The following is a 14,368-nucleotide window of genomic DNA, read 5'->3' as shown; positions in this document are numbered from 1 at the left end:
ATGAAGTGGCCATAGAAGATAGTGAAGGTATTAAAATATACATAGCTTTATGATCACAATGCTTAAATTGCTTGCAAAAGGACATTTCCCTCTTTCAAATTCTGCAACCTGTCCACATTTGTGTTCCTGGCCACCCAAGTTCAATAAATATTTCTATCATTTCTGTAATCCATTATTAGTTTTACAGTACTCAAGGAACATTAGGTCATATCCCATCTAGCTTTTCCTTTGGGAAAGCACAACTTACATAAATACAGTTCTCGCAAAGATCTGTATTGGGTGGCAGGAAATGGAATTTTTTTTAATGTCCTTTATGAACATAAATGGGCACATAAATGCCTTCTTTATAATTACTGTTTACAAAAAGAGCCACTCAGTAATTAGGAAAAGATATATGAGCATTTCATTTCAAGGTTGCACAGCAGAATCTGGAATAAGGAAGTTTACAGTAAGTTCCCGTGTAAGAGGATACCCTTTCCTTTTGTATATGAAGTTGAATCTGTCAAACAGCTGGTTTATATATGATTGTCCCGTTTCCTCTTTTTTTCCTTCAAAATGTTGCATTCATTTTTCCTGTCTCATGGACTGTTTTTAACAAAACACAATCTCGAAAAGTAAAGCCCAAGATCTCATTTCTTGTGTACTGCAGGCACTGGTGGAGGAATAGCAGGTTTGGGCACACACTAGACAGTGGGAACTTTTATAGGACACTGTCTACACTGGAGTTCTTTTACTTGGTAGAGAGAGCGCTATGTAAAAATACTTGCCTTAGACTTCAGCCCGTGTTCAGGAGTTTGGTGAAGCTGGGCTGCAGTTTGTTTGCACAGCTGGGAAGCCACCAACCCCCCCTCATCCCAGCCGACTGCGCTGGTTCCCCCCAGCAGCTGCGCTGTGCCCCCAGCCATCCTCCTGACCCTCGGCCCTCCAGCACGTACGGGCTGCGAGTGAGGGTGGCTTCTTCTAGGAGATGTGAGTTCACCGAGATAACATTTCTCATTTGTTGGGGTGGGCTTATTTCAGGCCGAGGGTCCAAACAGCAGGACTCGAGACCGCTGGGGGAGCCAAACTGCAGGAGTTGTGTAGAGCTGTGAAAGAGGATTTTTGGTTTGTTTCTGTTTACAAGTTCATCTTATCAGTAGGGCAGCTGAAGGGGAATAGTTTGACAGCTGCTGTTTGAATTTATTTGATCTGAGGGATTTCAGTTTAACTTAATTGCTCAGACTTTTAATAGCTGAGTGGAAAATGAAGGCGTTGCTGCCTTGCTCCATCTCATACCAGGTTAGCAAACAACATGGGAAAGACTGGCCATGCTGCTATTCTGCATCCCTTCTGTAGGTCCAGCAACCCCCTTCCTCCCCACCCACTAGTGAATAGTGAAGAAGGTGGGTTTAGCAGTGTAGTAGCAGTTTTCCCCGATGTAAGGTAAATTCATGTACCTTTGTTAAAGAACTGTGGCAGATACTGTTTCTCTTCTCACTCCTAATATCTACCAGAATAGGGATCAGCTCCAGAGCTTTCTATTATTCAGAGATAAATACTTTAAAAAGATAATTTCTCTTTATCGCATTATTCACGCCAGACCTTGCTTACCAATGTGTTGTTCATTGGTTGGGTATTCCTGAGGGTTCAGTTCTTGGCTTTGTCTCTCAGTGCTGGCCGGCTTTGAAATTTATCTTGCTGTGCCTCTGTCAGATGAGGATATCGATATCAACAGAGTAACAACCCACCACCTGGGACTGCTGTGGTGCCACAACGCCCTTCTCTGTTCTGCTCCCTTTGGGTAGAGAAAAAGTGGGTTTCCATAGTATAGGTGAGGGTTCTAGTCTCGTAACTTCAGGAAGTGTAGCGATGATGATGATGATGATGATCTCCTACCTCATCTTTCTCTTCAGCCACAAATCTGGCCAAGACTATACTGCATTTATGAATAAAATAACTTCAACTAAATGCACTGGGGTATTTTACCCCCAAGGGCTCTGTCCCAGTTTTAACAATAATATGAGATCTAATTGTGCAGCTGTCAGCTGATTTGCACTTTGAGTGTGTATCTAAAAACAGGCTAGACATGTGGTCCACAAACCCGAGAAGATAAGTCCGGATGGGGAAAGGCTTTCGCAGAATCCTGTCTGGGGCTTTCTTGGCGCACCTCCGAACATGCTGCAGCGCTAAGAGCTGCCCTCAGCCCCAGCTGTAGTGCTGCCCGAACATCAGCCTGGTGGCTGCCAGGAATGCGTTTCTTTTCCAGCTGGATAACTGGTATTGCCTGACTAATTGAGTCCTTTCCACAGATTATTTTTAAACAACTTCACAAAATCCCAACAAGTCAACTGATATTTGTCAGGAGCATTTCATTATGAAATTGTTAGCAATTTGATGCAAGTTTTTAAAACTTGATTAAAAGCAAACAGCATGTTCCTTGAAGCCAGAAGTCAGGCTGCTTTGCAAGACTGTTACTGTAAACACAATAGGATTCATGCCCATAATCTGCTCTCTGTTCATCAGTTGCTAGTACAGCTGAAATATTCTACTCAAAACAAAAATAATTAGTACTTTTGTTTGATGCCGCTAGATACATGTCTCTGCTTTTTTTTAATGAGCTATGTTTTTAAAGCCCCACGATTACTTTATCATTCACATTGTTAAAGTAATAGTAATGGATGTTGGTCTCTCTTCACTGATTTGAAAAGCCAGACATTGCTAACGTTGTCGGTTTCGTTGACTATGACTTGACATACTCGTTCACTTCTGAGACCAACAAATCTGCAGAGAATTCCCTACAGATTATTGAGAGATGATGTGAATAATGTTAAGTGTGTCCCCACGGACTTTCAGGATGGATATGCATAATCAAGCATGCAGTTCTCAATACTAATTCTAATTACTTTTTTTTTTTTCTTCTTCCCCTAAATCACTAAGGTTCCCCAACCAGAGATGTGGGGCCTTCATTAGGTCTGAAGAAATCCAGCTCATTAGAAAGTCTGCAGACAGCCGTCGCTGAGGTCACTCTGAACGGTGATATTCCCTTCCACCGCCCGCGCCCGCGAATTATCCGAGGACGAGGCTGCAATGAAAGCTTCAGAGCTGCCATAGACAAATCATATGATAAACCTGTAGCAGACGATGATGATGAAGGCATGGAAACTTGTAAGTAAGCTATTGCTGTACATAAAGACTGTTAACAACATCGATTAATTCATTTAGAAAGTGATTAAAAGTAGGAGAAGATAATTTTAGGATTTTAAAATAATAGAACTAATTTCTCTTCATCAATTTTTTTTCAGGCTTTTTCCCTTCATATGCATTAACAGATTGCAACACTGTGCAGCTTCCTTCCTTTCTGAAATAAGGAAATAAGATTATTAGGAGCGTGTTTACTTAAATTACTATGAAAATTTTCTGTAAGACAGCTAATTAATTTACTGATGTAAATTAGAAAGAAATTACACAGAAAGACAAAACCCACTGAATTTATGTTACAAAAATATGTTCATCTAACTTTGAAAGAGTACATTTGTAGTGTCTGGGGGAAAAAAAGAAATCACTGTCCTTTAATTAGAGTGAGTAAGGCTGGCAGATCTAATAAAATATAAAGTTAATGATCAGCTATTACCCACCCTAATGGGCATTCATTTACATTTTCAGTTCTTTAACCCGAAGTATGACCCAACATGTGGAGAATGTCATTAACATAAAAGAATCACTTCAAAGCTAACCTTATCATTATTGAACTATGTAAGAATGGGCTGGTAAAATGACAACTCGTATTGAATGAAAATAGTATGAATGGTAAATTACCTCAATCAGGGGTTGTATTAAAATCATTGAATTTTTAACCTTCATGTTGTACTACTTTCAACTTGTCACACACCAGCAGACTTTTTTTTAATCAACCTCCAGCTAGTTAGAAGTTATGAATGAAGGTGATGGTGAGAAGTTTGAAGTAGTAAAATATTTAGCCTGAATGCTAGCAGAAAAGTCTTGAAAAGATTTTTCACTCTCCACTCTTTTTTAAATTTTTTAGTTTCAGAAAGTCTGTTTCATAAGCATCATTTCCTAATATTCTTTTATAAGCTACTTGTGTAATCACTTTTATTTTTTTAAAACTCTTTGCCTTTTTTTTTTTTTTTAAAATTGCCCTGTTTGTTAAAAGTGTTCTGAGACTGAAAGGGAGGTCACTTTGCCAGTCACTTTTCTCAAAGGTAGTTACGGATGGAATTAATTCTGCTTTGCTTTTCCAACACCTAGCAATTTCACGCAGCAGTGAGGCTAAATGCTGGTCTGGTGCTGCTGGCTGTCAATCTGTTTCTGGCCAGCAGAAGAATAGGTATGAGAAAATGTGTCATGATCCTGATCATTCTCCCAGACTGCATGCCTATGGTCTTTTGGGACATAACACCATGTTTTTCTAAAAGGCCTTCTTTGGTGTGAGCCTCACTGATAGTAATATCCTGTTTTGGGGCATCAGATATCCAAGGCTTATCCAGAAGTTACAGCTGGTTTAACTTCATTTGATCAAAAACATAACAAAACTGTTGTCATGAAGCACTTTCTAGGTGAATATAGGTTTATGAGATTGCTGTAAGGGGTTTTGAGCCTGTTGATGCAATGCATAGAGAGTAGCAAGGAAGTATTTGGTGGCCTTTGTGTCCTTTGCATGGGCGTAGCGGAAAGCAGACAAAGCCTTCTGGCTGCAATTGAAATGCCATGGAGTGAGTCTATGCCCTCATTGCTCTATGGCTGAAGTCATCTAGCACTGGCGGGCCAAGAGCCATGTCAGCGTCATGGGACAGCAAGAGCGAGGCTGTTTTCAAATCTCACGTGGTACAGAAGGGCTGAGCAAAGTGGGACCAAGCTATATGCATAGAACTACACGTTCTATTGAGATACATGTGTTTTAATAGCTTCCACATATTATAATAAAACATCTAAGGAGTAAGCCAGAAGTTTGCAGTTCCAGGTTAATAGAAACAGATAAGTAGCAAAGCAAATATAGTAAGTTGGTTGAACAGAATTCAGTCCTCAAGGTCTTCGCCTTCTCATGGTGGCCATGGGAGCTTAAGAGCTGGCCCAGCCATATCATGCCTGCAACCAGCACAAAATGGTCGGTCCTCAGGTCTGTTTTTCCAAGAACATGTCTGTATCTGTGTTAAAAATTAAAGAAACTGCAGTCTGCTCCACTTTGTGTAAATTATATGTGGCCTCAGGTTCCGAAGAATTTACCAAATGGTGTCTTCAGCTGGACAAAGCCTGGGCACATACGAATATGTAGAAGTTAATTTAACAATCTGGTCCTAATGTAACTAATGCCTCACTGCTGCCATAATGGCATTGCCTAAGTTTTTTAATTGTATTTAATTATTCCATAATTGTTTGAAATTAAAATGTGGCTTTCTCTCATTATAAAATCCAGGCAAACATGTTGGTGGTCAATTTGCTGATGCCCTTGAGGTTGGATCCATTTGTCTTACTTGAATTTCTTCCCCTTTCTCCTCCTAGTGTTTCAGTGCTAGGACTTCTTCCAGACAGTGACGTTCTTTGGAGTAGCAAATAATAGCACTGCAGTAAATTGTATAGGGGAATTCTTAACATGTCATCACCCCATATATGAAAGCCATAAAAATACAGGTAGTGTATGTGGCAAAGGGGCTGACTCTCTTCTGAATGTACTTGCTGTCCTTCGAATAATGTGTTATTAAATTACTAAATGTAGGATGAAAATCAGTTAGCAGTGACCAGTTCTGGGACAACATTTTAAAAAGTATTTGAGAAGATGCATGTGAATTTTAATGGAGGTAACATTTGGGGAAAGGTGTGGGTGTTCAGCTGTTACAGATCATTTTTCCTGCCTTTTTTTTTTTTTTTTTCCCCTTAATACTTGAAATAGCTGACTGGAAGCAAAATGTTTATCTTTAGTGTCTTGAATGAGAACAAGGCATTCGGACTGGGAGAGATCAACAAAGCTTTCTAATCTTTTGCTGAATCTTAATTGCTAGAATCTAGGGCTGTATTAAATATCACAATAAGAGGCCTAGAAGCTTAGTGGCAAAATAGCTTCGCATTAAGTAGCTTTGATTCCTCATGTGCATCTTTTCTTTCCATTTTATGGCCTAATTAGGAGAATAGCTTCATAATACCTGTTTGTGTAGTTATCCTTAGTACAGTGTGGTTCATGAAATGACACCAGTTTTCAGGTTTAATTGATGTTTAAATTATACTCCAATTTAATTTTTTGGCTTTAGCATCCTGAATGGGGAGGCAGGAGGTTGCAGGAAAGGAAGGAAATAACAGCACCAAAACAAACACATTTTGCGTTTTGCAGTAACCTAATGTCATTACTGCAACTTAACAAAAATTAGAAGTTTCATTTGTAGCCTGGGCTTGAATTTTAATTGTGCAGCATTTGCATTTATTCTAAATACTAGTAATTAGGTGTATGTTAATTGCAGAATGATTGTGCTGCATAAAAGTGAAACAAGTTTCTTCGTGTTGAGTCCTTTTAAGCAAACTGGAAATCTCTTTACTGCAGTGCAGACAGCAGTGTTTACTCCAGGAGAACAAGCCATCCTAGTTCACAGAGCTCAGTCTAAGCTACGGAGTTAATTGCAAGCAAACTGTGTATGATACACAAATATTTATTGCAGCACAAGTGTGGAAAGGAGGCAATATTATCTCCATAGAATATGCAAAACAAATAATAAGAGGAAGCATTGTTATGACAAGTTGTTCAGCAACTCAGCATAGCACAGCACACCGAATACATATTTAAGATTAATGTATTGTTATATGAATATGATGAACAACCATAGGGCAAAATTGATTCATCTTTAAAACTCTAGCAATGGAGTACCAAGTAAACATTTGACTTCAGAATTTATCAGAAACTTAATGCATTTTTTTTTACTAATTATATTCATTTGCAAGTACAATCTTTTAAATGTCTAGTTGGTTTTAACTAGAACAGATTGTAGCTATAAATTAACATGCAAAAAATTAGCATCTCTATTCCAAAGTGGTTTTCCACTACTCTTTTAATAATAACTAAATATCATCCCAGACATTGATTAAGAAACGCTGTGACCAAAAAAAGTACAAGTACAGCTAGCGCAGAGCATGGATAGGACAGGCTTATTAATTTTCTAAAATATAATTATCTGTATATTCAACCTGTGCCTACAATTGAGAATCTGTATCATCTGCTTAACTCATAGCAGTCCTGAAGACAAGTTAACATGAAATGCCGAGACCTGTCCTCTTTTTCTTTTTTTTTCTTTTTTTCCTGGTGGTTTGTACTTCAGAGTACTACTTGAGATTCAAAAATAGTTATTAATGTTGAGATTTATCTGACATGGTGTGTTTTTCTTGAAATATGTTTATGTGATATTCCAGGATTGGAGAATATTTGTAAAAATCTTGGGATACTCAGTGAATAAGTACTAAGTCTATTGGACAGGTCTGTGTATTGTAATATTAATGAATAAACAGTATGTTGCAGGCAAGTATCTGAGAGGAGACAATATTGAATGGCTTTCAGTGATTTGTAGACTTTTCAGGTGCAGTGAATTACTTGTAAGGTGAATATGAATGATGACTAAGAAAAGCTAGTTTATATTCTACAGTAGTCTATGTATGAGAAATTTCTAAAGAATTACGCACTTCTGTTGGTTCTAGAAGTGTCGTGGGGGTCTAGAAACAGTAATATTAGTAGGAATAATAATAATAAGCAAACATGCTAAACTAAAAAGTGATTCTTTTTTCCTTCTATAAGCCATGGCCATTTCCAAATCAATTAAGTACAAAAAATTTTTTCTTTTCCGTAGACTGGGTATATATAAAGCAAAACTGTATTTTTCAACTTCTACTGGCGAAAGTTGTTTGGAGCCTTTGTATTTGTTAGAGCTACAGCAGACAGCACAAAATATGCATCTGAAATCCGAACTGCTGCTTTGTCCTGTCTGTTGGAAAATTGGGAGATGGTGTAGCCCTACTTATAATGTGATAATATAAAATGTTAGAGCTCCTGGAAGGTCACAGCTTCAAAAGCCATGCAGCGTAATTTTTGGACTTGGCTTTACGTTAAATCAAAATAGTCGCAGGATTCTGACCCATGAGCTTGACGTGTTTTATTTCTTTCTCACTGAGCTACTCGGGGAGTTTTCAGTTTTCTAATGGATTGTTTCTTTTGGTCATTTTTCTTTCAAACTTTCTGAAATACATGTGCTTTGTTAAATCTAACCTCAGGTATACTTTAGGATACTGTGAGTCTTGATCTTGGATTAGAAATGGAGAAGAAACATGTTATCTGCCCTTAAAGGATTTTACTTGTTCCAATGGATGGAATCTCCCCACCCAAAACTCCCAGGCTGCCCCATCGCAACCAAGAATAAGACCAAGCACAAAAATCGTGGTGCATGAATGTGTTTTAAACTGCTCCAGGAAATGAAGTAACAGAATAACAGTTCTCTCACTTGCAGCAGAAGAAAAAGTCTATTAAGGCTTGTATTGAGGGTTAACAGTCCTTAATGGCTTTCATATTTTTATGAGAGTATTACTAAGCATTTACTGACAAAGCATGCTGCATTGCTGCTGTTTCTTCTTGCAGACATTTCTAAAGCTCTCCTCAACTGATTTAGATGCTGCAACAAAATGGGCCAATTAGCATCACTTTGCTAATCCTCTTTATTAATCCATACACTATTGACAGTACTCACAAAGCGTGTTTTGCAGAGTGTTTTGCAAAGGTGAATTCTTTGCTTTTAGGAGTTTAATAGTACAAATGAACATTCCAGGAAACCTCCACATAAGCAGATACTGATTTTGAAAAAAAAAAAAAAAGGAGTATTTTGTGGTTGTGTATATATCCTGCTTCAAAATATGTTATGCAATATAGCAAAAAGCCTGCTCTTGTTGTTTGTTCTTACCCACTGATGTTTCTTAATATGTGCTTTCAGTGGAAGAAGACACAGAGGAGAGCTCGAGATCTGGTAGAGAATCTGTGTCCACAGCAAGTGATCAGCCATCCCACTCGTTGGAGAGACAGATGAATGGAAGCCAAGATAAAGGCGAAAGAAAAAAGGCTGGAAAGGAAAAGAAGAAAGATCGAGATAAAGAGAAGGATAAAATTAAGGCAAAGAAAGGAATGCTGAAAGGCTTGGGAGACATGTTCAGGTAGGTGCTTTGCAATCAAATATAGAATGAATTATAAAGTTTCATCTTTTAGTTGTTCATTTACATTGTGACTGTGTGCTGAAGCCATGTTTTATTATAAAAATATATACAAGATGTACATAAGCTGATCTCTCCATTTTTGAGCTTATGAGTGATGTCATGAAAGGGAAACAGCTCAGAATGGAAGAGGAGGAGATGGCTGGCAAGCTAAAGGGGCTGCAAAAGAAAAAATGGGTTTAAGCAACAAACTGCTTGGTCTTGGAGAAGGGTCTTTGGTGATGTTGAAGTAGTGCACATATCCTTTCACAGGTCAAACAATTTTGAGTTTTGTTTTTTTCTTGAACTGTGCTGTTCCTAATACTGTACTTAAAGCTTAGGTGTTACTAAATGAGTGGTTTTCTTTGCTTTACTATTAAGACTTTGATATCATGGAGGCATGATGCAAAAGAGATGAATCAGTTTGAGACTGAAAACCAGCATGCTCCTCTCAAGGAAAACAGGATCTAAATAATGTTGTGTGCTCTGAGAACCCATGGTCTGGAGAAAGGGTCAGTGAAAGACCTGAATTTTACCAAGCACTGAGTTTTTTTGAAAGGAGTCGTCTCTCCAGCAGACATAAGTGATCTGAAAGGGGCAGACTGCTGAGGGACACCCTGCTGTTCTGGGTAAATAGTGAAACATAACAAACACCTTTGATCACTTGTGGGAAGGGGTGAGAAAGCAAGAAAATCAGTCTTTCTTTTAGTTAACTAGAGTAAATAAATATATTTCCAAGAAAAAATAATGTTAAGGCGGTGTTTAATTTCTTTTGTATATGCAGTGATTCATTATTTAATTTTGAAGTGAGATACCTGTATTATTTAGAGATTTATTAACAGTGATTCTGCTCTGAAAACATATAAGTGGAGCTTCAGTTAACTTTCATCCTTCTTTTAACTTTTACCTTCTTTGTCCTGTAAAACATTAATTGAACTTAGGTTGTAACTGCGTAGGTTCTTGTAAAGTTGTTCTGTGTCTGTGAATCATATTACAAAATTAGTTAATTAGAAAATACTAGTTTTAATTAGGAAAAAAAAAAAGTAGTTAGAAATTGTGTTTATAAAACCCAAAATATGAGGTTGTTAGACAGCATATGCCACAGAATATCAGAAGAGTCATAGGAGATAGTTCCACGCTTCAGATGGAAGGAGAGCTCTTCAGCCTGGGCGAGTCCCACAGCGATGCCCTCATCTTCTGGGTGTTTGGCTGCCCAAATTCAACCCTGGAGCAGAGAGTTGCCCGCCGCACTGGGGAAGGGTGGAAGGTCAGAGATACAAAATGCTGACTGGTTCTTTTCTGCAGTCTATGCCATTTTTATACAGCACAAATGACAGGTAAAATTGAGGCACATTATACATGATAAATTCTATGGGCTCAAAATAGCTTATGGGGTACCATGAACTCGTGAGTTCAGTCAGAAAGTGGTTACAGCATCTAGGAAGCTTGGGCAGCTCCTTGGTCCTCAGTTTCCTCCTGTGTAACACTCCCAGTACCCAGAGGACGTGTGAGATAGCTGCTTCATCTTGCAAGCTTTGGCAGGCAGGCAAAGGGCTGGCTTGCAGAGGGTCCCATCCGAGGAGAGGAGCCTTCATGTTCCAGAGAGCCAGCTCGGTGCGGGGCTCCTCTCTGCCCTGCAGCCTTAGAGCCTAATAACTGGTGTTCCCATGCAGCTTTGAAAGCTTTAGATGGAAATGAGTGTGAAAGTGGAAATTAATAGCATTTTTAATCAGGCGCTCCCAGCTGAAAAGGAAGTATCCCTGTCTGTATGCTCAATATAGCACTTCTGGAATCTTTAATCTGGAAACAACAGTAATTTGACTGAGAGGAAGATCTGATGATCACTTTGTTGTTTGCTCTTCATAACAGTCAATGTTTCCTTGAGTTATTTTTTTCCCTGACTACTGTCTCTTAGTGAACTTTACTTTTTGGTCTCCTCTTAATTAACGTGTGAGCGGTGCTATCTGGATGCAGTTGACTCCTCCTGGATCTGTGAATTAGCTTGCACCTTGTCAGCCCACCCGAGAGAGGTGCTCCTGGCAAGCAGGAAAATGCTGATTGAAGGAATTAAGCATTATGCCTCATTTCCACTCAGTGCTTGATTTGCTTTGTTTACAGGCTTCTCAGTAATGTTTGAGAGATGGACTTTGTTAAGCCTGCAAGATAAGCTACTACTTCTGCCTATAACATGGTTTGTTTTTCTGTACATCTGACATATACCATAGATACCAAGTAATCACTGACAGAAGTTGTGCAATAGAAAGTAATGATGACAGTAACATTTAAAATTCAAGCCATGATCAAAGCATAATTGGATGTTTTGGTTCTGTGCAACATTGTGATTTCTTTGTAGTTCTTTTTCTTTTCTCCTTTTTCACTTTTTTTTTCCCCTTTCGGTGCTCTTATCTTAAAATAATCTTTCTTCATTAGGTTGTATGGGCAGGAACACTTGTGGGATGAAATTACTGTTAACTGACACTTTATTCCAATGTCTGTATTTAGCCAAGGGGCTTTTTATTGCCTATATGCAAACTGGCAGCTCCTAAAGTAGAGTCTATGTGATGTATAAAAGTAAGTCTGCTTGCCTTCAGTTAAAATCTTAGGATTTGCTACTGGGATCTTCATTAAACTGTACTATGAGATGGAAACTCCCACTAGAGAACCCTTGGATACATTTATCCTTCAGCATCTAGTCTTCATTTCCAAGCAATCCCTGGATGATTCAGGTAGCAGGTTAAAATCATAAGTAAATCTTTTAAGCACTTCGATTGTTTTACTGCTTGTATCAAACACAGTAAAGAAGATTGACGTATCCGTGAAGGAGAACTGTAAAATGCAGGATGCAGCCTGCATGGCTTTGACACACACAGCTCCCGTTATTTCCAGAGGACCTTTGCTGACATTGGGCTGTGGACAGTTTGAAAGTTCACCCTTCTCACTGTGAAATAAATCTGTCTGAGCATGTGTGTATTTCTTTATTCAAATTGACATTTCAGAGCAGAACAGAATAATTTATTTAAATTTGTCATTTGGCTGAGAAGTTTCTTTCTCTTTGGATGAATACAGGACAAAAGTTAACCTAGAAGAATGTTGAACAAAAATATTGGTCTATTGGAGGAGATGGAGGTGCTGCAGAGCTTTGCGTACACCTGAATGTATTTGTTTTACCTGAAGAGTTGCATCATTCCCATCCTTCTTATCCCTTCAGTAGTTCATGTGCCATGTCCTGTGGCTTTAATCCCGTACTAGAGAGAGGCTGTGCGGTTCCTTCTTCTCCATTGCTGGCATTTAAGGAGGTGCCTGGGTGGCCACTGCCAGCTGAACAAATAGTTTTTTGGAAAGCTGGTAGAAAGTTCTGCTGGTTTCTGTGTTTCACTAAGGCAGCTTGAATGGATATATGTTTTGACATCAAAGCATTGTACAAATCTGTATGCTTCTCCAAGTGCAATCTAAAATTTGTTTACTCATTTCTGAGCCTGATTTTGTTTATTTGTAAGTAGAGATTTTGCTTCTTGATAAAAATCAACCTGACAAAACCAATCAGTTGATAAGTAAGTCATTGTAGTGCTTCCTTAAGAAAGAAGCTTCACAGTTTCAAACAGTGCGTCTGTAATTAGTGCTGGTAGGGATACATTATTTTGATGGGCTTCTATGTTGTGCAATTCTTCGACATTCCCCTCCTGAGAGAGAAAATTGTACGTGCCACCTTCTTTTCCCGTCCTCCTACCCCTGTCATGTACAGAGTATTTTCATTTACGAAAGTGGGTGTCCTCAGGGTGTAAGGTAGGGAGATTTGATATTGTTCTTACTTGCAGGTTTTGGGTGATGATGAAATGGCACTCTGCTGCAGTGCAGCTGATCGCTTAAGATCCCTGTACTTTGTTCATGCTTATTCCCGGCGTACAAACTTGGATATAGTTTCCAGATGGGTGACTGGGACTGGTGAACTAACAGGTGCTAGGGAAATAAAGTGGTAGCTCCACATCTTTCCCCAGCTTCCTCAAGCCCTATATAATTTTCCTCTGTAGTCATCCCTGAACCATGGTACTGTAAGACAGTGGCATCACTGTTACTATGCCCCTTTGGGGGGGAATTTATCTTGTTTGCAAGGAATTAGATAGGCATGCTCTTACTGGGGAGCTTGTATAGGAGAAATATCATTGGAGAGTTTTGTGAGAGAAAAATTCTGTCCAGCAAGTGATCAGTCTCAGGAAAGGATATATCTGAGGAATGACGTCTTTAGAAGAAACTGAACTACCAAGATGTCGAGAATAAGGAGGGAAAAAAAGCAACTTTGGGTTTCCAAAGGGAGGAAGGGGGTAGGAAGACCAAGCTATTTAGTCATGTCTTGCTGGAAATATTGGAGGGACAGTCACTGCCTGATAATAAAAACCTGCTGAAACAAGTAGACATTGGTATGATCAGATAAAAATGGATTTGCAAATATAAGTGGTATGTTTAAGTTTACGTGGGGAACTGCTGAGGAGAATAAAAGATGGGGGATATACACATTGTGTCTTAACCTTGAGTTTAAGCAAGCAAATATCTGTGTTGGTTTTAGAGGTTGCTTATGAAATGGTTGTAATATAATTTGAAGCAACTGTGGATAAGTATGTTATATTAAATAAGTAAATTTTCTACTGTAAGAATATCTCGGTCCCACATAAACATAATTTTTCAACAGGGAACATAAGCACTGTGTGTTGAAGTTTGTGGAACAAGACAGTATACTTAAAATTAATCATGTGCATAGGTGTTTTTAGTACTGGAGACTGTGTATTTCAAGATCTGACCTGTAATGCTGATGGAAATGTAAAGCCGTAACGTATGGTAACTGAACTTTAATTCCTGTCTTAACTTTTGTAAGATACAGGTGGGTAAATCAATGCACTGGATAGCCAATGCAAATGTAATATTCCCAGATTACTATTAAAATCTAATCCTAATTAGATTTAACCACATTTAAAATGATTACTGGGAGCTTTGCAGTGTTGTATCTTCCAGTTCTGTGAGAGGAAATAGATAATTTAGTTTGCAACCTTGTTTAGCTGAAATCAGATATACTGTTGCCTTTTTTTCTTCCCTCCCTCCCCCCCCTCCCCCCCCCCCAGCTGCTTCCAAGGTGCACCGGACATGTCCAGATTCATAAACATATTATTTGTAGCTT

The 14,368-nt window shown here is 38.7% G+C and overlaps 1 protein-coding gene across 16 annotated transcripts in view; it reads left to right on the top strand.

Annotated features, from left to right (window-relative positions):
* PARD3 (par-3 family cell polarity regulator) overlaps nucleotides 1-14,368 on the top strand; it is a 459,995-nt gene that overhangs the window by 307,638 nt on the left and 137,989 nt on the right. For all 16 annotated transcript variants that reach the window (XM_054816599.1, XM_054816601.1, XM_054816589.1 and 13 more), the window contains 2 exons: nucleotides 2,917-3,144; nucleotides 8,949-9,165. In XM_054816599.1, coding sequence (XP_054672574.1) covers nucleotides 2,917-3,144; nucleotides 8,949-9,165 — 445 coding nt within the window. The remainder of the gene's footprint in view (nucleotides 1-2,916; nucleotides 3,145-8,948; nucleotides 9,166-14,368) is intronic.

This window comes from Grus americana, chromosome 2 (genome assembly GCF_028858705.1).
Source record: "Grus americana isolate bGruAme1 chromosome 2, bGruAme1.mat, whole genome shotgun sequence".
In the NCBI taxonomy this organism is placed as follows: domain Eukaryota; kingdom Metazoa; phylum Chordata; class Aves; order Gruiformes; family Gruidae; genus Grus; species Grus americana.
This window is presented reverse-complemented; position numbering and strand designations above follow the sequence as displayed.